The sequence below is a fragment of the Molothrus aeneus genome, chromosome 13 (genome assembly GCF_037042795.1).
Source record: "Molothrus aeneus isolate 106 chromosome 13, BPBGC_Maene_1.0, whole genome shotgun sequence".
In the NCBI taxonomy this organism is placed as follows: Eukaryota; Metazoa; Chordata; class Aves; order Passeriformes; family Icteridae; genus Molothrus; species Molothrus aeneus.
In genome coordinates, this window is record NC_089658.1 from 1,736,101 (window position 1) to 1,760,648 (window position 24,548).

Consider the following 24,548-nt stretch of genomic DNA (forward strand, 5'->3'; position numbering starts at 1 on the left):
AGATTTTACTTTTCCCTATGAGCCTTCCCTCCTTGGCATGTTTAGATCACCTGAGCTGCAGCTTAACACATGGTGGTTTGCTTGGGAGATGAGACTGGGTGATCTTTTGAGTTTCCTTAAAGTTCTGTTTTTTTCTCTTGGTTGCCATTGAATACTCTGAGAATTCAAACAAACAGGGCATTTTCTGCTCTTAGAGATGTTCTTTTAAGATGTCTGCAACTTCAGGAAGCTGTGCTGTGTGGTTTGGTCTGAATCACACTGAGGTTTTCATGGGCTTTTTCTTTCAACTGTGAAGACAAGAGGCACATAAGAAACTAATTCTGAGTTTAATTATATACAGATAAGGTTTTTTAATGTGGGATCTGATTTGAGGAGACCCAGCCCACAACAAAGAATTAATTCCATCACATATTAAATGGCTGTGACACTGAGGCTGTTTGAAAATGAGTTAATCTGGGGAGGAGGAAAGCTGGAGCAAAAAATGTTTTCCCTGAGATAGAAAAAGGGGTATGGAGGAGATGTCAGAAAATTAACTTGGGTTTGGTGCAGTTCTTGGGACTTGAGTGGCACCTGGGAATCCAGCAAGGAGAGCTTCCATCTGTCTACAGATGTCTTTAGCAGATACCTACTCTCTGTTCCAGGGACATTAATGAAGCTCTAAACAAAGGCAAAGCTCACAAATTATACTCAAGGATTTTTTAGCTTTACCCAGCTTCTCTAAAAGCTGAATTTCTTTAACTTCTCCTCTAATTCACATCTACTGAAGCTTATCTGTGAAAGCTGAGTCCACTAGACAGGTCAATGTCTGGCTGTGCCATCCTTATTATCCTGCCTGTCTCTGCTGCAGGGCTGATGCCACTGACATTGTTGAAAACAGAAGAGATAAATTCTGGTTGCAGAACCATATCTAGATAATCTGTGGCATCTGCCCTGTAGTCACAGAGTGACTTCATTCTTTTCTTTCACATTTCTTACTTGCAGAGCTGAAAAGCTGAGGAATTCTTTAAATCCCTTCTGGGATCAGCTTGACTTTAGCTGCTTCTCTTTATGTCCCTATTTTTCTTGAATTTCTGGAGCACAGGTTTGGTTTTGTGATAAGTCCCTATTCTGTCTCCTTTTCTGCTTATAACCCTATGCTTTCAATTAAATTTGGGGTATGGTTGTTTTATTTGGAGTTGAGTCATGGCTAGTGATTGCACTGAAAATGAGAATGGTCTTCTACAGTTAAAAATGAAACTTAACAAGATTTTCCTTAATGCTCCTTTCTTCTTGGCTCCAAGTATCACCTTCCCCATTTTTTCCAAGCCCCTTCCATCTGACCCCACCAATTTGGGACTCATTTTTCTGCTTGGTGCCATTTGGAGAATTGAGGGGCTGGAAGGTGATGGCATAGGAAGCGTTCTGAGGGTTAAGACAGCATCTTGTAGCTGTTATCTCCTCTCACTGGATGCTTTCCAAGACTTCCAGCCAACCCTCCTTGCCCTGAGGGATCCAGCAGCACTGGGGATGATAGCAGGATTTGCAATTTGCAGGAATTACATGGCAAGCCCCTTGACATCCTCCATCCACTTTGTTCAGCTAATTAGTTTATGAGACCTTGCCCTTCTGGCACTGGGATTCTTAATTACAACGTGGCTGTTGTTTAGACTTCCATTTAGTGTAAATTAAATTAACCTGTGATCGTTTGACCCTGAGTTAGTGATTGTTTCATTCCTCATTCTTAGTGAAGTACTTCCCAAAATCAAGCATCAGGCAGAACCATCTCTTTTTAATTCAGGGAGTATTTGTGGAGGAAGCCCCTTGGATATTCCTGGATGTACCCGCCATTCCTTACTGCCAGGATTGGTATTTGTTCTTCCATTTACATTTGTTCTTCCATTTACATTTGGGAATTCATTCTTCCATAATAACCTGGTTCCTGGTGTTACTGTATTAGAAAGTCTCTCTCCCCCTCTCATATGTTGAGGATCAGGCTTTGAAGGCAGAACTACCCCAGCAGAATGTTTTCATGCTTCCCCAAAGGTCACACCAGCTTCTGTCACTGCTTCCCTCTTGAAATTTAAGAAAACAGCAATTCTGTGTTTTCTTAGGGGGAGAGGGTTTGGCTCCTTCAGGCTGGCTTCTGCCTAATGATCTTTTGAAGTGCAACTTCAAAGCCTGGGCTTGTTTCCTAAACGCTGCTGGGAGGCTGGTTTGGAGGGAAGGATATTCCAGCAGCTTGTTTGTTTATGATAGGGGCTTGGAGCTGTTCCAGGGCACGATAGCTGGGGTCCTTCTGTGCCAGCAGCACTGAGCACACTCCCCAGCAGTGCTGTGGGCAGACACAGCCCTCAGGGGAAGGAGGGAAAGGAAGGGAAAACCTGTTCAATAAGGTGAGGAGGTTATCCCTTGTGCACCTCTCACATCCCACCTGTGCAAGGTTGGCCCTTGCTTTACCAGGCTCCCCTGCTCTAACATCTGGACATGCAGTGCTGGCTTAAGCAGAGTTCCACTGGTGTCATTTTGGTGGAATATCCTTGGGAGAGGCTGTTCTGGTCCCAGCTCAGCAGAGGTGCACCTATGGATGGCAAACCCTGTGGCTGGTGTGCTGGAGGCAGGTGAGGACAGGTGGAGTGTGGCATCTCAGAGCACAGCAGGCAGATGTGGGGAGTGTCCAAGTTAAATGAAGTGAGGCTGCTGATTGTTGCCATCTTGTGGGAATGTTAGGCAGGACCTGGCACAGGTGTGTGTTTGGAGGAGAGGCAAGCTGGGAGCAGCAGGGTGGCCCTGCCCTCCTCTTGGCCTTGTTTTCAGCTGCTGAGAAGAATCCCTTTCTGCTTCTCCCTTTCTCTTCCCTGAGCACCCAAACAGCCCTTCCAGACAAGCACTTCCTAGGCAGCACCTCTATCTTAATGATTTTAATGAGCTTTATCAGTTCCTTGGGTGTTTCTAGTGCTGTTCTCAGTATCTTAGCTGTTGTGATTTTCTGGAGCTCAGTGGAGTATCAATTGCTGAAGATTCCTGACTGGATATTCTTTCTCTTTATTTTGTACTGGGGTCTAACTGGTATTTGTGCTGCTTTTTGGCTCAGGGAGATCTCATCAGGTACTTTAGTCTTTCACTTGTGCACTGTGCTGGAATTGGATTTCACAGGTACAGGGCTGGTATTCTGTTGAACCACATCTTCATTCTTTTTTGGGTTGTTTTAGTCTCTGAAGGTTTCTCTTATAGCTCTTGTTGGTACCATTTAGCTGTGAGTTCTGCCCAGATTCCTGTATTGTATTCCTCCTTGACTCTTCCACATGAATACAGAAGAGATTGAACTGATTGAATCAAGGACCCACCACAGCCTGGTCCCTCCATGTGTGCCATTCTGTGGGTGTGATGGAAGTGCTGCTGTGGCTGTAACTCTTTGTCATGCCTCCCCCAGGTGCATCCACTGTGGAGTTGTCTTCATGACCATGGCCATGCTCAAAGTGCACATCCACGAGAAACACTGCGAAGTCTTCCACAAGTGTTCTTTTTGCCCGAAGGCCTTCAAGTCTGCTGACACCACCATGGCTCACGTGGCCAGCCAGCACCCAGCTGAGCCTCACAAGACTACTCAGTAAGTGTTTTGGCTTTATCTCTTCTCCTTTGCTGGATGGATCCAGGATTCCCCCTTTCCCTCACAGTTTTTTTTTTTTTTTTCTATTTTTGGTTTCTGTCCTTGTATAAGATGATCTGCTGCTTTGTCTGCCAGCAGGGGTCTGTTCCAAACCAGAGCATGCCTTGGTACAAACACAGTCTCCTGGGCAGGAGGAAAGGGCTTTGGCCAGGCAAGAGCTAAACATCCATAAAATGAATTTAATTGTCACCTCTTTGTCCAGCAGGACCCTCAGTGGCACCTCTTGGTAGATGGCTCCAGGGCTTCTGGCACTTGAAGGGAACAGGAGAGTTATCCCAGACAGTGTTGCCCCCAAAAATCACTAGAGAGAAGCCTCCTGATTTTTCCACCCTGTAGCTGTTCCCTCCAAGGCTTGAGCTAGTGCCAAAAATCTGTGCTTTAAGTGAGGAACTATGGAAAGGTGGGATTGAAAGCAGTGTGTAGCTCTGGCTGCTTTGCTTTGTGTTTGCTCCCATCTGTCTGTGCTCATACACACAGGGTTATGCATATGCATAGAAGTAAACTTATTTTTAGCAAGCTGTGGTATGTGCCTGAGGCATTTTGATGTTCTTCCCAGTTGAGTTACTGGTTCAGTTGCCCACGTGGGTGTGTGTTGACAATACATGGAGAGCACAGCCCTCCTCAGAAGTCCATCCCTTTCTGGAGTTGCTGGGATAACTTTTTACATTGTTTTCTTGAGGCTGAGAGACTGAAAGACTGAATTTACTTTCTTTAATTGTTTAAGGGTGATCTACAAATGCTCTTGTGAGATGGTCTTTAACAAGAAGAAGCTGCTCCAAGAGCACTTCCAGCAGAACCCCAGCAAGTTGTTAGTGGGAGTGTTTAAGTGCCCACAGTGTCAGCTGGTGTATATGCAGAAGCAGCAGCTAATGCAGCATGTCAAGGTAGGTAACTCTCTCCCTTACTGGTGCAAAATCTTATTTTTTGAGTTCACAGAGAATTTACATCACCATGTGAGGCAAGTGGTTCAAGAAGTGGAAGATTCTTGAGGAATATCTTGGTGGAAAATATAGACTACAATGATTTACAGGATCTGGAATTGTCAGTGGAGTGGTTTGTGTTACTTGGTCTTGATGCTGACAGTTCCTCTCATCTAGATGCATTTTAGCTGTATGACAAAAACTTGTTTATACAGGTAAAGCTCTTTGATTTTTAACTCTTCTATTTTCATGGAAGCACAGAATCACAGACTGGTTTGGGTTGGAAGGGACCTTAAAGGCCATCTCCTTCTACCCCCTGCAGGGACACCTTCCACTATCCCAGCTTGCTCTGGGTGCTGTCCAATGTGTCCTTGAACACTTCCAGGGATGGGGAGTCCCCAGCCTCTTAAAGAAAGTAATTATAGGACAGCTTTTTCGTTGGCTGGGAGACAGGAACAATTATTCTCTGCCCACAATGTTACTGAATTTATATAGTGAAAGCTGAATCTGCCATTTTGGGTGCTCCTCTGGAGAGCTTTGGCCCCTTTGCAGCAGCCTCTGAGGGAGGTTATGTGGCATTTAACAGCCTGATTCCCTGCTGCTCTGAACCACACCAGACTGCAAGAGGGGACTGGGAGAGCCAGAAGTGATTGCCCTGGAGGTACCAGCCTTACAGCTCTGATTATCCCATAAATGTAAAAGGGTTGCATTTTTCTGTTATCTTACTCAGGATGTTTTTATGTTCAGTGCCCAACAACACCCCACAAAAATCATCTCAGAAGATTTCTCAGTGGCATATTGAAGAAAGATCTTGCCCTTTGATGAGGGAAAAAAAAAGGACCTTTTTTTTTTAACCAGTGACTTTATTTTGTTTATACTAACACTGAGAAAGCCAGAAGATTTTTTAGCTCATTCCTGAAAGCAAAACCCATTCAAGACTCCTTCCTTGCTCTCTCCCCCATGTCTTTAACTTGCAAATCTGCAAGTGCTTTGCATGCAGTAATGAATTAAAATTTGAAGCCCTCCTGTGAAGCCGATGATTGCTAATCTTGGTGGATTATAGCTAGGAAAATAGAATTGAGATTAAGGCTAGGACCTTCAAAGAGGGGTTCATCCCCAGTGCTAAAAAACTGGGGCTGAGGTACCTTGTGGTTCATTGTCAGATCCCAGCCCAGGTACCTGCCTGCAGCACTCTGTGCATCCCAAGATCTTCACCACAAAACTTTGTCTCTTAACCTCTGAGGTGACAGAAGGCTTTTTGGCTGTGGCAGGGGAGTAATTGCTCTCCCCCATCTCCTCTGAGATCACCTTCATGTGGTAGAGGTTTTAGGAGGTGCTGTCTAGTGTGTGCCTACGTGCAAAATAAAGAATCCATGTGCCTCCTCATCTTCCTCAGGTTTAGAACGTTGCAGAGCAGGAGTTACTCTGCTTCCTGGTGTTGATTCTGCAGAGAAATCCCTTCATTTTTCCATGCTCCTCATTTGTTTTACCCCACTGGTGTAACAGTGAAGCAATGGGCACTGAAACACTCCAGAGACTTCCAGATGGGGAGGAAGGTGATGTGTCTGTGCTCCTGAGGAGCTGGCAGTGCTGTGGCTTCTGTGGTCATCTGCTGGGCCAGGTGCAAAGTACACAGACTCCTCAGCTGAGACCTTGTTTGTTTTTTGTTTGGTGTCTAACCCACAGAAAGACTTCCAAATGCCTGGGGCTTTCATGTGTTGAGACTTTACCCGTTATTAATTACTGTGCACAATTAAACCTCTAAATTAGCCTTTTGTGTGGATGAACTGTTGTTGTTCCTGGGAGAGTTTCTTGAGGTTTCTTTGGTATGTTGCTCTTTTACTTGCTTTTGCTTTCCCACAGCTCTTCATTTTTAGATTATTTTCCTTATGTTCAATTTTCTTTGTTAAAATAACTTTTTGGGGGACTTTTGGATTTTGGCCTGTTGAATAACCAAAGAGCCTAGAGCCATATTCCTTATAAGGCTGGTTCCTGGCTTTATACTTGGTCTTATATGTCAGGAGCAAAGTTTTGAACCATGAAAAATGTAAATATCAATAGATGGAGTTGAATTGAAGGAAATAGACTTGGAGAAACTTAACATTTTCTCTTCCCATCCCTTGAGCAAAAATGAAGCAGCTTTGGAGCTCCCAGGATACCAGCAAACATTTCATTCAGAGCTTACCAAAGCTCTGTGTTTTTAGAGCTTAGGCTCTTGAAAAATAATGACAATTGAAATTTCTCTTCCATTACATCTTCCCTGTTTAACAAGATTTCCCAGGGCTCATCCAAAATGCTAAACAGGCAGCACCAAGGAGTGGCTGTTGTCATGCAGGAAACAGAAATAGAAGTTTCATGTTTCTTGGGAAGATCTCTTGTCAGGGAAAGCACTGTGCTGCAGCTTCTAGGAGAAATGGGAAAACATACAGGAGCAAGACAACAACACATAGTTTGGCCAGTGGGGATTTAAATAATGTATTTAAATAGTAAATGGTATTTATTTATAAATAAAGATGTGAAATATGAATTACATGTGAATGTTACCTGCATTTCCACAATTACTGTTACACAGGGTGTTCATGGAGTTCCCCGCAATCCTGAGGAGCTCTCAAACTTTCGGCAGAAATCTGAGAAGGCTTCAAGGAACCAGGTTCATACCTCACCAAAGGAGCTTTTGGTAGCCAATGGGACTTCCCCCTCTTCTCTGACGAGGAAAGACATGAGGGTGGAAGGGCATAACCCAGAATCCAAGTCCAGACTGAGAAGAACTGGTTGGACTTGCAAGGAATGTTCACAGTGGATCCCTGATCGGGAAACCTACGTGTCCCACATGAAGAGAAATCATGGAAGGGTAAGACTGGGATGAAATACTTGAGCTAGGGAGATGGGGAAGAGCACCAGTCTCCTGCATTCCAGGCCCCTTTGCAGGGCTCTCGTTACAAGAACTGCAAATTTCAATTTTTTGTGTGCTTCATCCAGCTCAAGCCTTGACCTCCTTTTGTCAAGCTAATCCTTGTCACTGGCAGAACATGGGCCAAGATGCTGTGTGCAGCCAGATTTCTCAGTACTTTGGCATCAGGATTTCTTCTTTGATATCCTGAGTCACCCAGCCATGAATGGGAATCTGGGTCATGGTGTTTGAGTCCTTCTAGCTTGATTTGGGGAGGGCTGAGTTGTCCCACTTGATGATGTCCTCACTCCAAGTGAAGAAGATGAGGGCAGGCTGAGTGCTGGATTTTCCCATTTGAATGTCACAGAAGTAGGGAATTGGACAAATATTTCAGTTTAATACATAGATGTATTCATAAAACAAGTCTAAGAAGATTTTAACTGGAATGTACATGCATGTTATATAAAGAGCTGTAGGAAAATTTTGGAGGAGGCTGGTTAAAGGACAGACTTTCTTAGGGGGATTTGGATATCATACATGGATAACAGAAAGGCCCATGTAATGCTTTTTAGCATTTTGCCCTTTTCTTGTGCTGAATTACGAGGAGCTAGAAGGGTAAGTGGACTTGTACTTAACTGGGGTCCTGCTGCTTTCTGAGGCTGAAGGGACCTTCCACTGAGGGAATTCTGCATGGAGTGGAGTGGTTCCAAATGAACCCACAGGAAAAGCATATCTATAATTCCTAATAAAAACATGAATAAAATCAAGTACATGCTTTAAGTAGTCCTGCTTTTATAAGATCAGTGCTGGTATTACCCAACTGTTGGGCTGAATCTAAGTGGGATCTCAAAGCCTTAGTGATCTCCATCAGCAGAATTACATATTACATAAGGGATTTTTTTGCATCTGAGAGGTAATGTCCAGGTGAAGAGGAGGGGAATTAGAATGCAGTCAGTGCCTTCCATGTCCCTGCTGCTGCAAGGTGTTTCTCTTTGCCTGCAGTCCATGAAGAGATACCCCTGTCGGCAGTGCGAGCGCTCCTTCAACGCCTCCAACAGCCTGCGCAGACACATCCGCAACAACCACGACACAGCAAAGAAGGTCTACACCTGCTGGTACGTGCCCAGTGCCACTTGGCAGCAGCACCCTAATCCTCTGAGTCTGGGAGTTGTAATAGCTCATGTCTGCTGCTCCTGTCTGCTCCAGACTGTGAGTTGCTGAAGCAAAGTGAGGAGAAGAATGTGTTAAACACAAGAGACTTAGTGGCTAAAAAAACCCCCTTGCTTTGGACTGCACAGTGAATGTCTTTTGGAAACTTAAGGGAAGTTGTGGTTTGATATCTGCAGGTGTGTCCTGGTTCAGAGCAAATTTTGGAGAGAACCCCCAAAGGGGCTCCTCTAGGAAAGCAGATTGAATTGGTCCCTCCCCCCAACCGGTCCGGGAGAAAATACCTACTTGGAGAAAAGTGGAAAAAACCCTGTTTATTAAACAATAAAACCTAAACAATATTAAACAATAACACCCTTTGCTGCTCCCAAAGAGATGACAAACTCAGCAAGTCCCTTCCCCAGGTTGCAGTTCAGCTCACTCAGGCTCTAATCAGTCCCTCAGTGCTGGAAATGTCACGGGCCAGGCCTGGCCCAGCCCAGTGGGCCAGAGATGTGAGCTGCCTGTGCTCTTCTGGGTGTTCAATCCAGAGCAGGTTTAAACAGCTCCAAAGAAAAGTGAAAAAACCACAGTTCAGGGAACTTGTTTGCCTCAGCAAGCTAAAACTAACTAGAAGCAAAGGAGAGCTCTGTCCTGCTGTCTGTCCATCCACAGACAACACAGTCAGGAGCAGGAATGTGGAGGAGTGAGTGCAGTGTCTGAAAACAAACTGCTGCTTCTTCTCTCCCCCCTTCACTCTCTGCAACAAGGCTTAAAGGTGCAAAACTTATTATTCAGCATAAACAGAACAAAATTGGGGATAAAAGCATCATATAGTCAACCCAGGACAAGGTGGTAAATGAGATTAATGTTTTGCATAGTTGTGAAACAGCCAATAAAATATTAGGTCAGTCTTTCACTGCTTTGTGGTTGGTGTGGTCATGCAGCACTCTTGTGCCTTCTCTTTGGGTGGAGAAGGTAAGTAAAATCCTAATAATGAACCAGATCTTGTCACTGCTGTGGAATGGCAGAGCTGACTGCACAGGCTGCAGGGCAATAGAGAATTAATCTTGCTGGAATTGCTTGGGAAGTCACACCTCAAAGTTGGAAAATTGATCTGGAGACTTCAGACAAGTTATGGAAATCAGTGGTGAATGAAGATCATTGCTGGTGAATGTATTTTAACTGTGGATACAATGTCAGTTCAGGACAAAGCCCAGTGCTTATGAATCTACCTTTATAACTGCCTAAGATAAAGTTGTTTGCTGAGTGACCATGCAAAATTCCTTCCTGTCTCATTCTAAGACATCCTTTTGAAATAGGACGAAAGCACATTTTGGTTGGAAAAGAAGTTTGCAGTGATGCAGGCTGGGGGATTTTTCTAATTTATCTAAAATTTTGGTTTAATACAAGCATTTTGGATGTGTGTTGTCACTTCACTGCACTCAAGTTGCTAAAACCTCATACCAATATCTGAAGAGCACAAGTACATTCCTCAAGTACTGTGTTTCTTTGAACTATCTAGTGAGCCACAGCAGCTTTTAGTAAATGGATACAGCACAGGCATTACCACTGGGAATACATTCCTGAGACATTGTTTCATCCAGGACTTCTAAACATTCCATTTCTTGTAACTGCTCTGACTTGGAACTTCTGGAGGAGATGAAATGTTGGCTCCTATTGTGTTTGGGTGATGGTCTTGGGTGTTACACTCACCTGATCTGTGTAAATCTGTTCTCTCTGGATCAGTTGTTTTTAAAGTGGAATGTTTCAGGATCAAAATGAGCATAAGATGTTACTAGAAGAAGGATTTGTGTGGAAATTCAGCCTAGGATATACTAGCCTGCTGTGCATTACCTTGTTACTTTTCAGAAGAACACACAGCTGTGGATCCACTGGTTCACCCAAGGGGCATCATGCCAGCAGAGAAAACACAGCTAGCAATCCAAGGGAATTGTGGTTGCATTTAAGTCTGCAGCTTGTGGTTGCTCCTTCTCAAAATCTGTGGATTAAGTCTTAATTGGACAGTGGTTGTGCTCTCTTCAGTCATTGTAGGGCAGACTCACTGAAATCACAGCACTCTGCAGATGAAACCTCTTCCTTCAAATACTCTCCCAGCATCTCCAAGAGCTGCTCTTTGTTTGGATCTGAGGTCTCTTGTCCTGTCTCCCATTTGATCCTTCTTAGCTTCTAGAGCACTGCTCTAACACTCTTATCCTCCAGTCTCTGCATTCCTCCTTGACTCTTTTCAGCACTGTGCAAGGCATCACATGTCCACTGCTCCTCCTTTCTTCTGGTTCTGGTGTCTCTTTTCCTTCTTCCTGTTTGGCATTTTGTATCACTCTCACCTGTTACTCTCTTCAGGGGTTTTGATGCCTTAACTTCATGTCACCCTCTTCTCCTGGTTTTCCATGTGAAACATGAATAAAATCTCTCATGGATCTGATTATTAACAATTTTTGTGACTCCAGCATGCTTGCTTGTAGGTGACCTTCCTCTGGCTTCTAACATTTCCAACTGTGATTTCCCCTTTCTCCCCCTGCCCTGCTTAGGTTTCTGGCTTTGGATAAATTTGTAGGGAGCAACCAGTGATGAAGGAATTACTTGAACACCCTCCTGCCATGCTTGTCACTGGAGTCATTCAGGTTAGGCAAGCATCTTTCCCTGCTCACATGAGAAGAATTCTAAATTAGGGCAAATTGCAAAATACTGTGATGTATTGTATATTTGCTTTCATAATTCACTTGGTTATCGTTATCTTACTCTTCTTTTCCAAGTCTTGAGTACAAAGTGTCTGAAACACTTGATTTTCAACATGTTTATTTTTGATAAATACCACTTAATAACCTCTCAGCTTTCCTCCACGAAGAAGAAAAATTCCATCATCATTAAATATTGATTTAGCCTCTGAGCAATTCCTGTTAAAACCCAGAAGTATTCAATGAGCATGTCTGCATTTTCACATCATTTAATTTCCCTCTAGTTATACTGGAAGATCAGTAGGAATCTTCTTCTGTTCTCTTAGGAGATGTCTTTGTTACCCAGAGACACTTCAGCTCCTCTCTGTTGCCCTCACTCCTCTGTCTCAGATGCAGTTAGGGCACTCCAGGGGACTCTGGTATCACTTGTCCTTGCTCAGGTCTGTGTGTGATGGACTTTCACTGTGTTGTGCTGGCAAGAACAGCACAGATACTCAATTTTGGCTTTCCCAATTGCTAACAGGGCCCTCTGTGCACTTCAGGGGGGTGGTTTATGTCTGCAAGGCCTGGCACTTATTCCAGGAGATCTCAGTGACCTGGGAGCCAAGGTGCAGACAGCACATCCCCATCACCATCTCCTTTTTGAGAGGTCAGCCAGCTCTGGAGCAGCTCTGCCAGGTTTGAACATGGGTTACATTTAAGTGACATGTTCAGGAGTGTTTCTGCCTAGATTGTTGGTATAAAAGTTGGAATTTCAGCAGCTTGGTAAGAATTTTAACTGTGTTGTGGTACAGTCTGGTGGATGTAATGCTGCTTCTCCCTGGGTGCAGGGCTGGGTTGTGTCACACGAGTCACCAGCTCCCTCTGTGTAGTTCTCTCATCTCAGAGTCCATTTTTGTCATTCTCCCATGTGTTTTCCATCCTGATCATTTTTCCTCGTTTGCACCTGTCACGGGGTGCCTGAACCCCACTAGTCCTTATATTTATTTAGCACTGAAAGAAGACATGTCCTACTCTGATTCATGAGCACTGTGGCAAACTCCAAACTGTTCCAGATTTCTCTCAGGGTAATATTTTATTATTAAAATGATGGTTTGCTGTGTGTTTTGGTAATCTGATGGTACATTATTCACCAGAGTCTGTCTCCAATTACACTTCTTGGTTTGGCACAATACAAAGAGCATATCCTCTAATAAATTGTCTTCCTTTTTTTTTATTTCCAAGGTACTGCACAGATGAAAATCAGACATTTCCTCAGCCATTCATGCTGGAGAACCACATCAGCCTCATGCACGGCATCAAAAACCCAGACTTATCCCAGATGGCCAAAGTGAAAGCTCCAGAGAGAGACAGAGCAGAAGTAACTGATCCCTATTTTCATGGAAAATTAAATGTACAATTAAATGTCCTTGGCTAGTAGCTGTTCATTTGGGGTGTTACATCGAGCTGTGGCCTCGTGCCAGTCAAACCCTCCCACCCATGGGGCAGATCTCCTTCCCTCTCTCAATTCCATCCAGCCTGGTTCCCTCTGCTAGGGTCAGGCTCAGCAGTGTCAGTGCAGCTGAGCTGCACCAGCTCCAGGACAACATGCATTTCATCTTGCATTTCTCAAGATTTTCTCTGGCATTTATTCAGTCTATTTTGTAATTTAAGTTTGTTTTTACCCTTGTTTTCCCCTGGTACCCTATTCACGAGCATGGCACATTTTTCTTCTTTCTCCCTTATTTTTTCTGCTACTTATAAAAGATTTATTTTCTGTTTTAAAGTACTTGCTAGATCCATTACCTATGAGAACTGCATTTTTCTTAAGTAGGGATGTGTAATTTTGTATAGCAGCTGTAACTGTTCTACTGATTTTTGTTTTGGATTGGAGCGGAGGGTTGGCTGCTTGGGCTTCTTTGCTCCATTTATTTTAAAAATACACATTTTGCATATCACTGCAGGGACATATTTAAGCAAGTCATCCTCAAAGGAGAAGAAGCTACAAGATTTTAAGATAGAGAGGATGAGTTACTGAGAGATGCCACAAAGACAAAATCTGAGTGGAAGGGAGAATGTTCAGAGTTTAATCTGAGAAGCATTTTCTGGGCTGTTGACCACCCCTGTGTCCCTCAGCTGTCCCTCTTCTGTGGGCTCCTCCTTCCCACACCAAACCAAAATTTTACCCAGAGAGGTCATGGCTGCCCCATCCCTGGCAGTGCCCAAGGCCAGGCTGGACAGGGCTTGGAGCACCCTGGGATAGTGGAAGGTGTCCCTGCCCATGAGGGGGTGGCACTGGATGAGTTTTAAAGTCCCTTCCAACCCAACCCATTTCACGATTCCTTGATTCTAAACTATTTCCCCATCATGTTTGTTCCCAGCCAGCCTCTCCCAGCATTCCCATCTCACATCATGGGGCAGCAGTTGAAATCCTGTGCACTGGTGAGGTGTTTGGGTGTGGGCAGGGAAGGGAATGCCCCAGGAGTGACTGCCCTAGGCATGACTTCACCCTCAGGCATCTCCAGACTCGCGTGTGGATTTTAGCACTTACTCTTCCATGGGTTCAAATGATAAAGTAACTTTTTAATCTTTTTTTTTTTTTAAGGCAAAATCTCCAAAGAGGATGGCACAGGATGAGCTGGGTGAGGCAGAGAGCGCTGCGGGTTCGGACGCGCCGCCAGCCAAAAAACTGAAAGCGCCTTGGAAATGCGCAAAGTGCGGCTTTGCCACGGACGTCCGGACTGAGTTCCAGGAACACATCCCTCGGCACAAGAGCGACAGCTCCACCTTCCAGTGCTTGTTCTGCGGCCTCTGCTACACCTCCCACATCTCTCTGAACAGACACCTCTTCATCGTTCATAAAGTCAAAGATGAGGAGGAGGAGGATGAGGAGGAGGAGGAGGAGGAGAGGGATGAAAGGCAGAAGTTACAAATAGAGATGGGTAAGAATGGACACGAGGACTACAATGGCGAGTTGAACACTACGGTGGAAGAGGAGAACAAATACAAAGAGTGCAAAAGGGACTCAGCTCTTTGTGAGCACAGTCAGACATGTGGAGCAGAAGGCCCCAACAGCACCTCACAGAACAATCATTCAAAGTCTCTTAAGACTTAAAAGCAAAAAAAAGCCCTTTTGGTTGATTGGGGGTTTTTTGTTGGGGGGTTTCTACTCAAAATACAGGGTGGGGATGGGGCAAATCTTTGAAATATTCTGTTGATTTCTTGAGATGGACATTGCAACTCCTATTTGTAAGGGAAATTTAAAACAGAAAAAAACAAAACCAACCCTGCCATTGCATCCTAAGCACTAACTCTCTGCCAGCCCAGAGAGGTGAAAAGGGAAAGCAGGGCCAGAACCCTCAGTGGGGTTTGGCCAGCTCCTGAGGATCCAGGAGCACTTTGCAGCTGCAGTTTCCTTCAGATGAGCTCTCCTCCTTTGAGTGTGCACCGCCTCAACCTCTGCCCAGAGCCCCAGCCTTGCCTTCCCAATCTCCCTTTCTTTCTCCTTCTATTTATGGCTTCTTTTTTCTCTCCCCATCCTGCCTTTGTGTTACTCATTTTAACTCATAATGCTGGCTCAGCCAAACGCGCTTGTCAGGACCGTGCTGGCCGATCTGGGATCCGCGTTACACGGGATGGGCTCGAGCTGGAAGTTGTGCTGGTTATTCTTTAGTTATGCCCAAATAACAACATTCTTTTCCAAAACGCAGTTTAATGAAATGTCTTGGACCTGAATCATCCTTGAAAGAGGATTTTGTGGCCCCAGTCCTCCTTGGTGAGTAGGGTGTTGAGGAGGGCCGTGCTGGCCGTGTGTCTGTGGAAGCCATCCTGGGCTGGGCATTGTCAGGCCCAGTGGCTCATCCCAGTGGGGAGCTCAGACTGGCATCATCACCAGAAGGGGATAAATCCCCCATCAGTGGGGTCAGCTGGAGTGAAACTATTCCAGAGCTCCCAATGTGTCAGTGCCAGGGCTCCCTGACAGCTCATTTTGAGGGGAGAGGAGCAGAGCTCAGCTCACAGAGGTGTTGGAACAGCGGGAGCCACCATCCTGAAGCCATCAGTATCTCCATAGCTCCTCTGCTGCTGTGGCTCAGCACTCCCATCCTTTAGGAGATGTTTCTTTCCATGTAGTCACATTGACTCTCTCTTTCCTCCCTCATTCCTTGTCACACCCATGCTTTGTGTAATACAATTACCATATTTTTTTTTCATTCTGTTGAGCCAGAACTCCGCTTGTTATTGTTTACTCTGACAATGTTTAAATAATTTAAGAACTATTTATCTCCTTGCTTGGGCTCCTCACCATGTGGTCTCGTGATGCTTGGATACAGAGCTGTCTGGGTGCTGAATGATATATGTTGGTTGGATGAGTAAAGGCTGGATGTGGGGTGTCTGTAGGATGGGGGGTGCTGGGGAGGGCTGTCATAGGGGGTGTGGGTTGGATGAGATGTTGGCCGAATGGGGTGTGGAGTGTAAGGGATGTCGGTTGAATGGGGGTTTGGTTCGCTGTGGGTTTGATTTGATTGTTTGGTTCGGTGTGTGTTTGGTTTGATGAGTGTTTGGTTCAATGTGTGTTTGGTTCTGTGTGTTTGGTTTGGTGTGGGTTTGGTTCAGTGTGTGTGTGGTTCCATGTGTGTTCCCTGGATGGGAGTGACTGGAAGAGGCACGGATGGACCTGGGCATGGGTTGGGCAGCTTTTGATGGAGCGGGGCGTCGCTGGATGCGGCGTTTGGCTGGATGGGTGCTGGTTGGAAGTGTGTGTTGTTGGCTGTGGGTGTTGCGCTGGCTGCGGGTCCCGGCTGCGCGGGGCGCTCCCGGCTGTGGCTGAGGCCCCGCTCCGTTCCCGTTCCCGCCCCGGTGCCCGGTGCCCGGTGCCCGCGCGGCGGAAGCGGCGGTGACGTGGCGGGCAGGCGGAAGCGGAAGCGGGGCCGTGCGGGCGCGGCGGCGGCGGTGGCGGCGGCGGCGATGCTGTCGCTGGACTTTCTGGACGATGTGCGGCGCATGAACAAGCGGCAGGTGCCGGAGGGGCCGGGGGGGAACGCCGGGCGGGCGGGCGGGCGGGGCCGGTGCGCCTCGCGGTGCGCGGGCGGCGGGGCCTGACCCACCCTTGCTCCCCAGCTGTATTACCAGGTGCTGAACTTCGGCATGATCGTGTCCTCCGCCCTCATGATCTGGAAGGGGCTCATGGTGGTGACGGGCAGCGAGAGCCCCATCGTGGTGGTGCTGAGGTCAGTGCCGGCATGCGGGGGATTAAACCCAGCGGGTTTAACCGGGCCCCCCACAGGGATGGCTCAGCCGGAGCCACAGCCCCAGCGGGCCAGGAGCTCCTCAGGAACCCAGGCTCAGCAATAGCGAGAGAGGAGGGAGCGGGTAGAAAGAGCATCTCACCTGGCTCTGCCAGCCGGCGTGACAGGGACAGCCCTGCCAGAGGGCAGGGTTAGACGGGTCACTGTGAAGAAATCCTTCCCTGTCAGGGCAACAGGCCCGGGCACAAAGAGAAGCTGTCGCTGCCCCATCGCTGGAAGTGTCCCAGGCCAGGTTAGACAGGGCTTGGAGCACCTTGGTGTAGTGGGAGGTGTCCCTGCCCATGAGGGGGTGGAACAGGATGAGCTTTAAGGTCCCTTCCAACCCATCTGCCTTGATTCAGTGACTGTCCATTACAGAGATGGTCCTGAGCTTTACATTTGTCACTCTGCCACTGTAAGTTTTGGGTGTCATGCATTGTCCTTACAGCGGTGCCCTGCACTGTGGCTGCCACCAGTGTTGTCCCACCTTCCTGCTGCCTGGGACAGATGCCCTGGGCTGCCATTGGTGCTGGCATGGATATTGCACCTGCCCCGTGCATGGATGTTGCACCTGCCCTGTGGCCACACTGCCCTTTTCTTGTGTTTCTGTGTCAGTGTTCATGATGTAGAAATGCTGTAATGCCGTGACCAAGTGCTGCTTACCAAAACCCCCTCCTGATGAGGTGCAGGGCAGATGTTTCCCCCTGCTCCTCCCAGTGAGTAAGACAGGGTGGTCAGGTCACATCCCCTCTGCAGTGATTGATCTGCTGTTCTGAACTGCATCTGCTGTGCTCTGTGAAGATAAAACACAAATGCACGCGGTACTTAAAGTTCATTGTTCTGTTCTGCATTATTTATGTGGAATTAGGAAGGATAAGTAGTTGGTAACAATTGCCATTTACAAGACAGAAGAAAAATAACTTGAGTCGTGGTGCCTGAAATGAGATAATTAAGCAGAGCAATGAATCATTGTAACAAATTTTTGGCAAGTCCCTTTGTCTGTTTCAGATGGGAATGCTTTCAGTGCTTTGTTTCTGAGGATAATCTGTCTATCTCTAAAAAATAAATTAAATAAAAAAAAGCTTTCCATCATTTCAAGGCTGCCAGCATTGCCTTGCCAATGGTGAGCTCAGAAATCAAAAGACAGTGTTCATCATCAGCTTTTTACTTATTAAAAAAACTTTTCCCTTTGGATGTGCTTGTAACACAGTGCTCTTTTCCCAACAAATCCAAACTGCTGGCAGTATGATGATTGAAAACCTGATTGCAGAGGGGTTACACAGTTGCCCAGTCTCCAGGGTGGTTTTCTCAGAAGCTCTTCATCAAGGTTTCAGCCTGGTCTTGAACACTTCCAGGAATGGGGTATCCACAGCTTCTTTTTCTCAGGAAGTTCTTGTGAGATTTTTCTTAAAGGGCCATGAAAACCTGGTACTGAGTGTTTAAATGTTGTTCAGTTGTTCCTCTCCTCTTTTTCAGTGGGAGTATGGAGCCTGCTTTCCACAGAGGAGATCTCCTGTTCCTCACCAACCGAATTGAAGATCCGATCAGAGTGGGAGAAATTGTCGTCTTCAGGATAGAAGGAAGGGAAATCCCCATAGTCCATCGTGTCCTGAAAATCCATGAGAAGTATGTGAAGGGTCTGGGGCTTCTGCTGCTGCTGTTTCCCTATCTGGTGTTCTTCATGGGTAAACAAATGGGGGGGATGTCAGTCATGGAAATCCAGGTGCTGTAGGAAGTGGCACAGGAGTTTCAGACAGACAAAATCTGTCCTGCTTTGTTTACTTGTAAAGATCACCCAGCAGAAGGCACAAGCTGTGCCAGTGCCCTGGACACTCCAAACTGTAAAATAATGGAATTGTTAGGGTTGGAAGGGACCTTAAAGCCAGTCTCATTCCACCCTGTGCCATGGGCAGGGACACCTTCCACTGTCCCAGGGTGCTCCAAGCCCTGTCCAGCCTGGCCTTGGACACTTCAGGGATCCAGAGGCAGCCAGGGCTGCTCTGGGCAGCCTGTGCCAGGGCCTGCCCACTCTCACAGGGAGGAATTTAATTATTTTATCCCATCTAACCCTGGCAGTGGGAAGCCATTGCCCCTGTTACTTCAGGGCCCTTGTTTGCAGTCCCTGTCCATCTCTCTTGGAGCCCCTTAGGCACTGTAAGTGACACCACTGCCTGTCTCCTGTGCCATCCTCTCTGCCCCCAGCTGCTGTGCTGTCTGCTGGAGCACAGCTGTGTTTGTGTGTGAAGTGAGTCTTGTTTGTGGGGCACAGCTGTGCCAGAAGGTGTTTTGTGTGTCATTTTAGAGCTTGTCTCTGTCCTGGTCTTTGCTGTCATGCAGGCTCAGGGCCTTTTGTCTCTCTAGAAGGTTGTGGTGTTGTCCTCAGAGTCTTTGTGTGCTGTTCACTCTCAGCACTGGGGAGGTTGTGTGTCTGAAGGAATGGAACAGGCATTGGTTTCATGCCTGATCAGGGCTTACTTTTCCACTGCAGTCATGAGCTTTCCTGCTTTGCTGATGGAGCTGTGGCCTCTCCAGGCCAGTCTGTGGGGATACAAGCCAGCTGTGTGAATTGTTGGAGTGAAAACTGAATCTAGAACTGAATCCCTGATTCTTCAGGGCATCTCTGGGAGGCAGCAGCTGTTTGGGGGTCCCAGCATCTGTTTCTGCTCAGTGAATGTTTTCTGGTGGGAGCTGGAGCTGAGCCAGGTGGCATCTGAGGATTCCTCTGGTTGACATGTTGGGATGGGATGGAGAGGGTCCCTTTCCCAAAGCTGCTGGAATATCCACACCAGTTGTCTGCTCCAGCTGAAGGTTGACCAGCCTTGTGCATGTAAATACACAGCTGGAATCCTGGCTCTGGGGCAATGAAACAATGCCTCTCCCAGCAAGCAAAGCACATTCTTTGCTGTTCACATTTATTCTGTACCCAGAACTTTGAACAGTGTCAGTTTGCAAAGTGCTGTTCTTTGATACCACTGATTTAAAAATAACTTCAGTTTATGGGCTAAATTTGACGTCTGATGCACAAGCATCTTTTGTGATGTTGTAGGAACTCTTTCAAGTGAAATGCAGTTTTCCTCCTCCCCTGTTCTGTGCAGCATTTTTTCTCCAGATGTTGCCCACCCTTCTTGTTTTGTGGCTCTATCTCTATCTAGATATCAGGGTATCAAGCACTATTTTTTGTTTAAATGTAACAGGGCCATAGTGCCAATCCTGGGAGGCTGAAACCATTCTGCAGTATTTTAGGTTTTATTTAACTGAAACAACCAAACACAAACCTAATCTCTTTATTAGGAGAGATAAACTGAAAAATCCATATTGCAACCTGAACCTGGGAGCTGAAGGTAGGATTTGGGTGTCAGTTGCTTCTTTCACTACTTAAAGAATAATTTTCTAGTGCCAGTTTGGAAGTGAAAAGTCTCTGCAGAAGCTGACAGGAGTCAGAATGCAGGAAGACAGAAACAGTGTTCTCTATGATTTTGGGGCAACTCAGGCCCCAGTTCACATCAATATTGTGTCAGTGAGAAAATGTCTGTTATTTGCTGGCCTTTTCTCCTTGTTTCAGCCCAAAATTGAATTCATTCTTTATTACTAACACAGAGTCTGCATTCCAAATTTACTTAGTGGTTTTGGAGCAGGGTCACTCACCTCAGACAGCAGAGAAGTGCACTGAGGGCTTCTCATGCTGCCTCGTGGCAGAGCCTTGACTCTGCTCAATAAGGTGCTGCACTCCCACACCATCACTCTTCAGAGCTAAACTACATTATCTGCACCTCTGGGGATCTTTATCTTTTCCCAGACAGTGTTTGTTGTTCCCACACAACAAGCCAGATGTGCTTTGGAGAAAGAAATGTGGGGTTTTTCCCCCTTTTTCCTTTCCAAACTTCTCCTGTCAAGGAGCCTGTTGGTGTTCAGGCATGATGAGAACAGACTGAGCTCCACAGAACTGCCTGCTTTCTTCTTTGCATTCCATCTGTCACTTCTGGGAGAGCTGAGATTCAAGCACTGAGGGTGCTCCTGTCCAGCATCTGAACAGGAATGGCTGGGAAAGAATCTTTTTCCTGGTCAAAGAAAGATTCATCTACTCCTTGATCCTGATTCTGGCAAGCTAATTCATCTCAGGATTAATTAAAGACTAGGGAGAGCATTTAGTGGTAATTTCCCTGCTTTCTGCAGGTTACAGTTTCAAGCACAAAGTCCTAGTTCTTTATGAACAGCCTAATTTCCTCTTTTATATGGAATATTGGGTCAATTTTTCAGCCAATCCAATTTTTTGCCAACCAAAATACCTTTGCAGAGAGACATGGTTTAATTCTTCTCTGCCTGGCTTTAACCCATTATTTCTGAGCTCCTTTTGGTACCCTCTGGCTCTTGCACTGGAAGAGACAGTGAAAAGCTATTTGATTGTTGCTGCCATTTGTGGTGGATTATGTCATATCTGTCCCTTCAGTTCTGTCTTTTCCAGGCTGGAGGGTCCTGGTCTGTAGTTTCTTGTTTGGAAGTGGTTCCAGACCTTGTTAATAATTTCTCAACCTTTGCCAGTTCTTCTCTCCATTGCAGAAAAGGATCTGGGGGGCTCAGCAGTGCCCAGAGCATTCCAGATTAGGCACATTGTGAGTTCATGCAGTGTCCTTGTGGTATTATTTGGGTTTTTCTGTCCCCCTTTCCTAATCAGTTCTAAGTTCCAGCTTGCTTCTGCCCACTGCTGAGTAGAGCTGTGTGTTTCAATCCCAACTTCTCCTTTTGTGTTGTAGTAGGGAGACCAGAATTCAATATTTGTGTGAAGCAAGAGAAACACCAACACAAGATGGGTCAAAAGCCAAGAGGCAATAGCTGCACCTGCACTAGAAACTGTTCTGAAATTCTGCTGGAGAGCTTTGCTGGGGCCAGAGTTCATTCTTCCCATGGCAGCATTTTCCAGACCAGAAATTTTCCATTTTCCAGACCATCTGCTTTCTGCTGTATTTGATAGTTTCCCTCTTTTATCCTCCTTGAATTGTAGGACGTGGTTGCTTTTAGTTCCCTTGTGTTGCTCTCTCTCCATGCTTGTTGTAGAGCAGCTTTTAACAACTTTCTGCCCTGCCTTACCTGGCTGTCTTGTCTTTACCAGGCAAAATGGAGACATCAAATTTCTGACAAAGGGAGACAACAATGCTGTGGATGACAGAGGGCTCTACAAGCAGGGGCAGCACTGGCTGGAGAAGAAGGATGTAGTAGGACGAGCAAGAGGGTAAGTGGAGTTGAAAATAAAGGGGCTTTTCACAGTGCTGTCCCCAAAAGCCATCTGGTAAATCCCCCCTTGCTGGGTTTGTAACCTGCCTGAGAGTGTGGAGAGCTCAGTTCTTCGTTTGGCTTAAGCAAAGGCATCGAGGTGTGAGCTGTGTCCTGAGGTGTTGATGCTGGATGGACACAGATGTAAGGGTAGGTGGGCTCAGACTTGATCAGAATTGTCATCAGGTTTCTCCTGGGAGGCTCAGTGTTTGCAGGCAAGTGAAATCTGAGCCAGGCATAGACTGGAACACCCTCTGGGCTGGTTGTCACCCACTGCCACAGGGAGGAAGAAGTCACCAGCCCACTGATTACAGCCCTCAGGATGCTTGAGTGACTCTCCCTCTGCACCCTGGAACAGTGTTTGTTTTAAAAAACCCTTTATTCTTCTAGATTTGTGCCCTACATTGGAATAGTGACTATCTTAATGAACGATTATCCAAAATTTAAGGTAAGAACTCTTCTATTTCCTGCCTGCTTTTCCCACCCCAGCTACAATTCCTTCATGAGAACACAGGCAGAACCCTGTGCCCTGCACGTTTTGCTGCTGTAGATGTCAGTGTGCACTCCTGTGTCTCTCTGCTCTCTTTTCCAGTATGCAGTCCTCTTTTTACTGGGTTTATTTGTGCTGGTCCATCGAGAGTAGTCCCTTGCAACTGAACTACGAGATGAAGGTGCCATGGAATTTTCTAGATGAACCTTTAAAGTAGCTGATGGTCCAGTGTACCAGGAGAAAGAAGAAAGCATGCATTTCAAAGCTTCGTGCCAGTTTGGGTTTGTTTTGGTTTTTACTTCTCAAGGGCGAATGTTTGTCACAGTATTTCCAATGGTTTGTCACATTTTAGCCTTTTTAGTGAATTTTTATATTAAAAATTTGAGCCAAAGTGTTTAGTGCTTGTACTTTGAAGCTGAGCTTCCTCTCCAAGTGCCTCTGGGATCGTGTGCTCAGTCTGTGCCTGGCCGGGCCAGGTGCCCCCTCCCTTGTGCTCACTGAACTGTCCACTGCTGACTTGTGGCCATGACAGTTCCTTTCCAATTCAGAACTGGAATAAAGATTTTGCCTTTGCCACGTTTTTTGTTATTGCCCTGATGAGAGCAGCCTCTTTGCTGTTACACACTCACTCCCAGAGCCACCATCTAACTTGTTCTCTCTCCACAGAGCAGTAGCAGCTGCTCCTCTCACCTCTTTTTGGGGAATAATCTGTCCTGAGCTGTAGATCATTCAATATTTCTGGGTTTCTATAAATCACTCTGAAATAATCTGCCTAAACACTGCAAAGTGTTGGAGGTAGATGATGGCAAAGGATTACTTTGTGCATTGTGGCACTAGGTAACAGAAGGATTGAGATGGGAATTACCCACAGCTCTTTGACAGGGATGATTTAGCAGGATGCAATAATAGAAATTGCTTAATTTTTATTGCAAATTGAAAATTGCGATTCATTGCAATTTTATGGCAATTTATTGAAAATTGCAATTTCCAAAAATTGTTTTGGAAAAGGGTTTCAGGTGTCCTGTGAGCTGGCCACATCTCACAGCTCACCTGAAAGCTACAGACTGCCCTGGGGTCTGAAATAAAAACCCACTGGGATCTGAAATAAAAAACCCACTGGGGTCTGAAATAAAAAACCCACTGGGGTCTGAAATAAAAAACCCACTTGTCACCACTGCTTTTTTCTGAGCTTCTCATTCAGGCTTGTGATCCTGCTGGTGGAGGAGTTGTCAGAAAGAGCCCAGGGAGGAGGTGCAAGGCAGTGATGCTGCAGTTGATCAGCTCTTCTCCATGAGTGCTCCAGGATTCCAGAGCAACAGGAATCATTGCAGATGGTCCCTGCAGCCACACACACAGCTTGTGTAAAGCAAAAGCAGTCAGGAAAAGCAAGGACAAAACCTAGTGGGGTGTTTATGGCTGTTTGCAGTTTCTTGCACATGTCTCTCTTTGGGTTTGCCAGGCCTCTCCCATCTCTGGAGGTGAATTGTGCCATTTTGCTGGTTTTGATGTTACCAGGTGCTTTGTTCCCTATGTAGGATAAAGCAAACATCACCTGTAGGGCACTGCAAAGTGTCTACAAACAGCTCCAATCCCCAGCACTGAGCCTTGAGCCTGCAGCTCTGAGTAATCAAAACTTCATCAACAAAATGGTAATAAAATCTGTATCTCTTGCCCCCAGTGTTAGAGCCCTTGAGTGGAAATTTCTTGAGTTAAGGATGGGATGTTCTGTCAGAAGTCAAGCCCAGGCAGCACTGGGAGAGCAGAGAATCTCTGAGAGCTGCTCTCCCTGTAGAGCACCTTCCTGAGGCATTGCTGCCTCTGCAGCTCATGTGGAGCCCGAGTCTGACCCTGCTTTGCCTTGAGCCTAAACAGCTTTTGTGCATAAATGAGTTTTACACACAAAGGGCTGAGTTGAGCTTGTCTGAAAGCTGCTAACCTACACCTCCCCATGAGCTGGGAGTGCTGCTGCTGCTCTCCAAGTCCTGTCCCTTTCAGACCTTCTCCAAAATTCTGAGTGTGTAAAAGCAGTTTATTCCTGTCACTGAGCTAATTTAACAAAAAAAAAAAAAGGCTGAAACACAAAGGTTTAACTCTCCAAGTGCTGAGCCTGCAGTTCTTTGGCAGGGTCTGTCCAGAGGGTGGCAGCTGGTGTCAGGAGTCCCTGGGCTGGGGGACACAGGGCCAAGGTGAGCTCTTGCAGGAGGGTGTGCCCTGCTCTCACCTGG

General features: G+C 46.2%; 2 protein-coding genes across 4 annotated transcripts in view; both read left to right on the top strand.

The window, feature by feature from the left end:
• ZNF592 (zinc finger protein 592) overlaps positions 1 to 15,568 on the top strand; it is a 37,449-nt gene extending 21,881 nt beyond the window's left edge. The window contains exons 4-9 of one of the 2 annotated variants that reach the window (XM_066558918.1): positions 3,410 to 3,586; positions 4,371 to 4,530; positions 7,139 to 7,417; positions 8,459 to 8,571; positions 12,526 to 12,694; positions 13,886 to 15,568. In XM_066558918.1, coding sequence (XP_066415015.1) covers positions 3,410 to 3,586; positions 4,371 to 4,530; positions 7,139 to 7,417; positions 8,459 to 8,571; positions 12,526 to 12,694; positions 13,886 to 14,395 — 1,408 coding nt within the window. In that variant the 3' untranslated portion in view covers positions 14,396 to 15,568. The remainder of the gene's footprint in view (positions 1 to 3,409; positions 3,587 to 4,370; positions 4,531 to 7,138; positions 7,418 to 8,458; positions 8,572 to 12,525; positions 12,695 to 13,885) is intronic. The other variant, XM_066558920.1, reaches the window with a different exon arrangement.
• A 628-nt stretch (positions 15,569 to 16,196) lies between these two features.
• On the top strand, positions 16,197 to 22,714 carry SEC11A (SEC11 homolog A, signal peptidase complex subunit). Of its 2 annotated transcripts, XM_066558625.1 has the most exons (6): positions 16,197 to 16,296; positions 16,399 to 16,508; positions 18,042 to 18,191; positions 21,673 to 21,792; positions 22,224 to 22,281; positions 22,426 to 22,714. In XM_066558625.1, exons 1-6 carry the CDS (start codon positions 16,246 to 16,248, stop codon positions 22,474 to 22,476), a joined length of 540 nt encoding a protein of 179 aa, XP_066414722.1. In that variant the 5' UTR covers positions 16,197 to 16,245; the 3' UTR covers positions 22,477 to 22,714. The 2 variants fall into 2 exon arrangements, with proteins under 2 accessions (XP_066414722.1, XP_066414721.1); XM_066558624.1 differs by lacking the exon at positions 22,426 to 22,714 and having other exon boundaries at positions 22,224 to 22,417.
• The last annotated feature ends 1,834 nt before the right edge of the window (positions 22,715 to 24,548 follow it).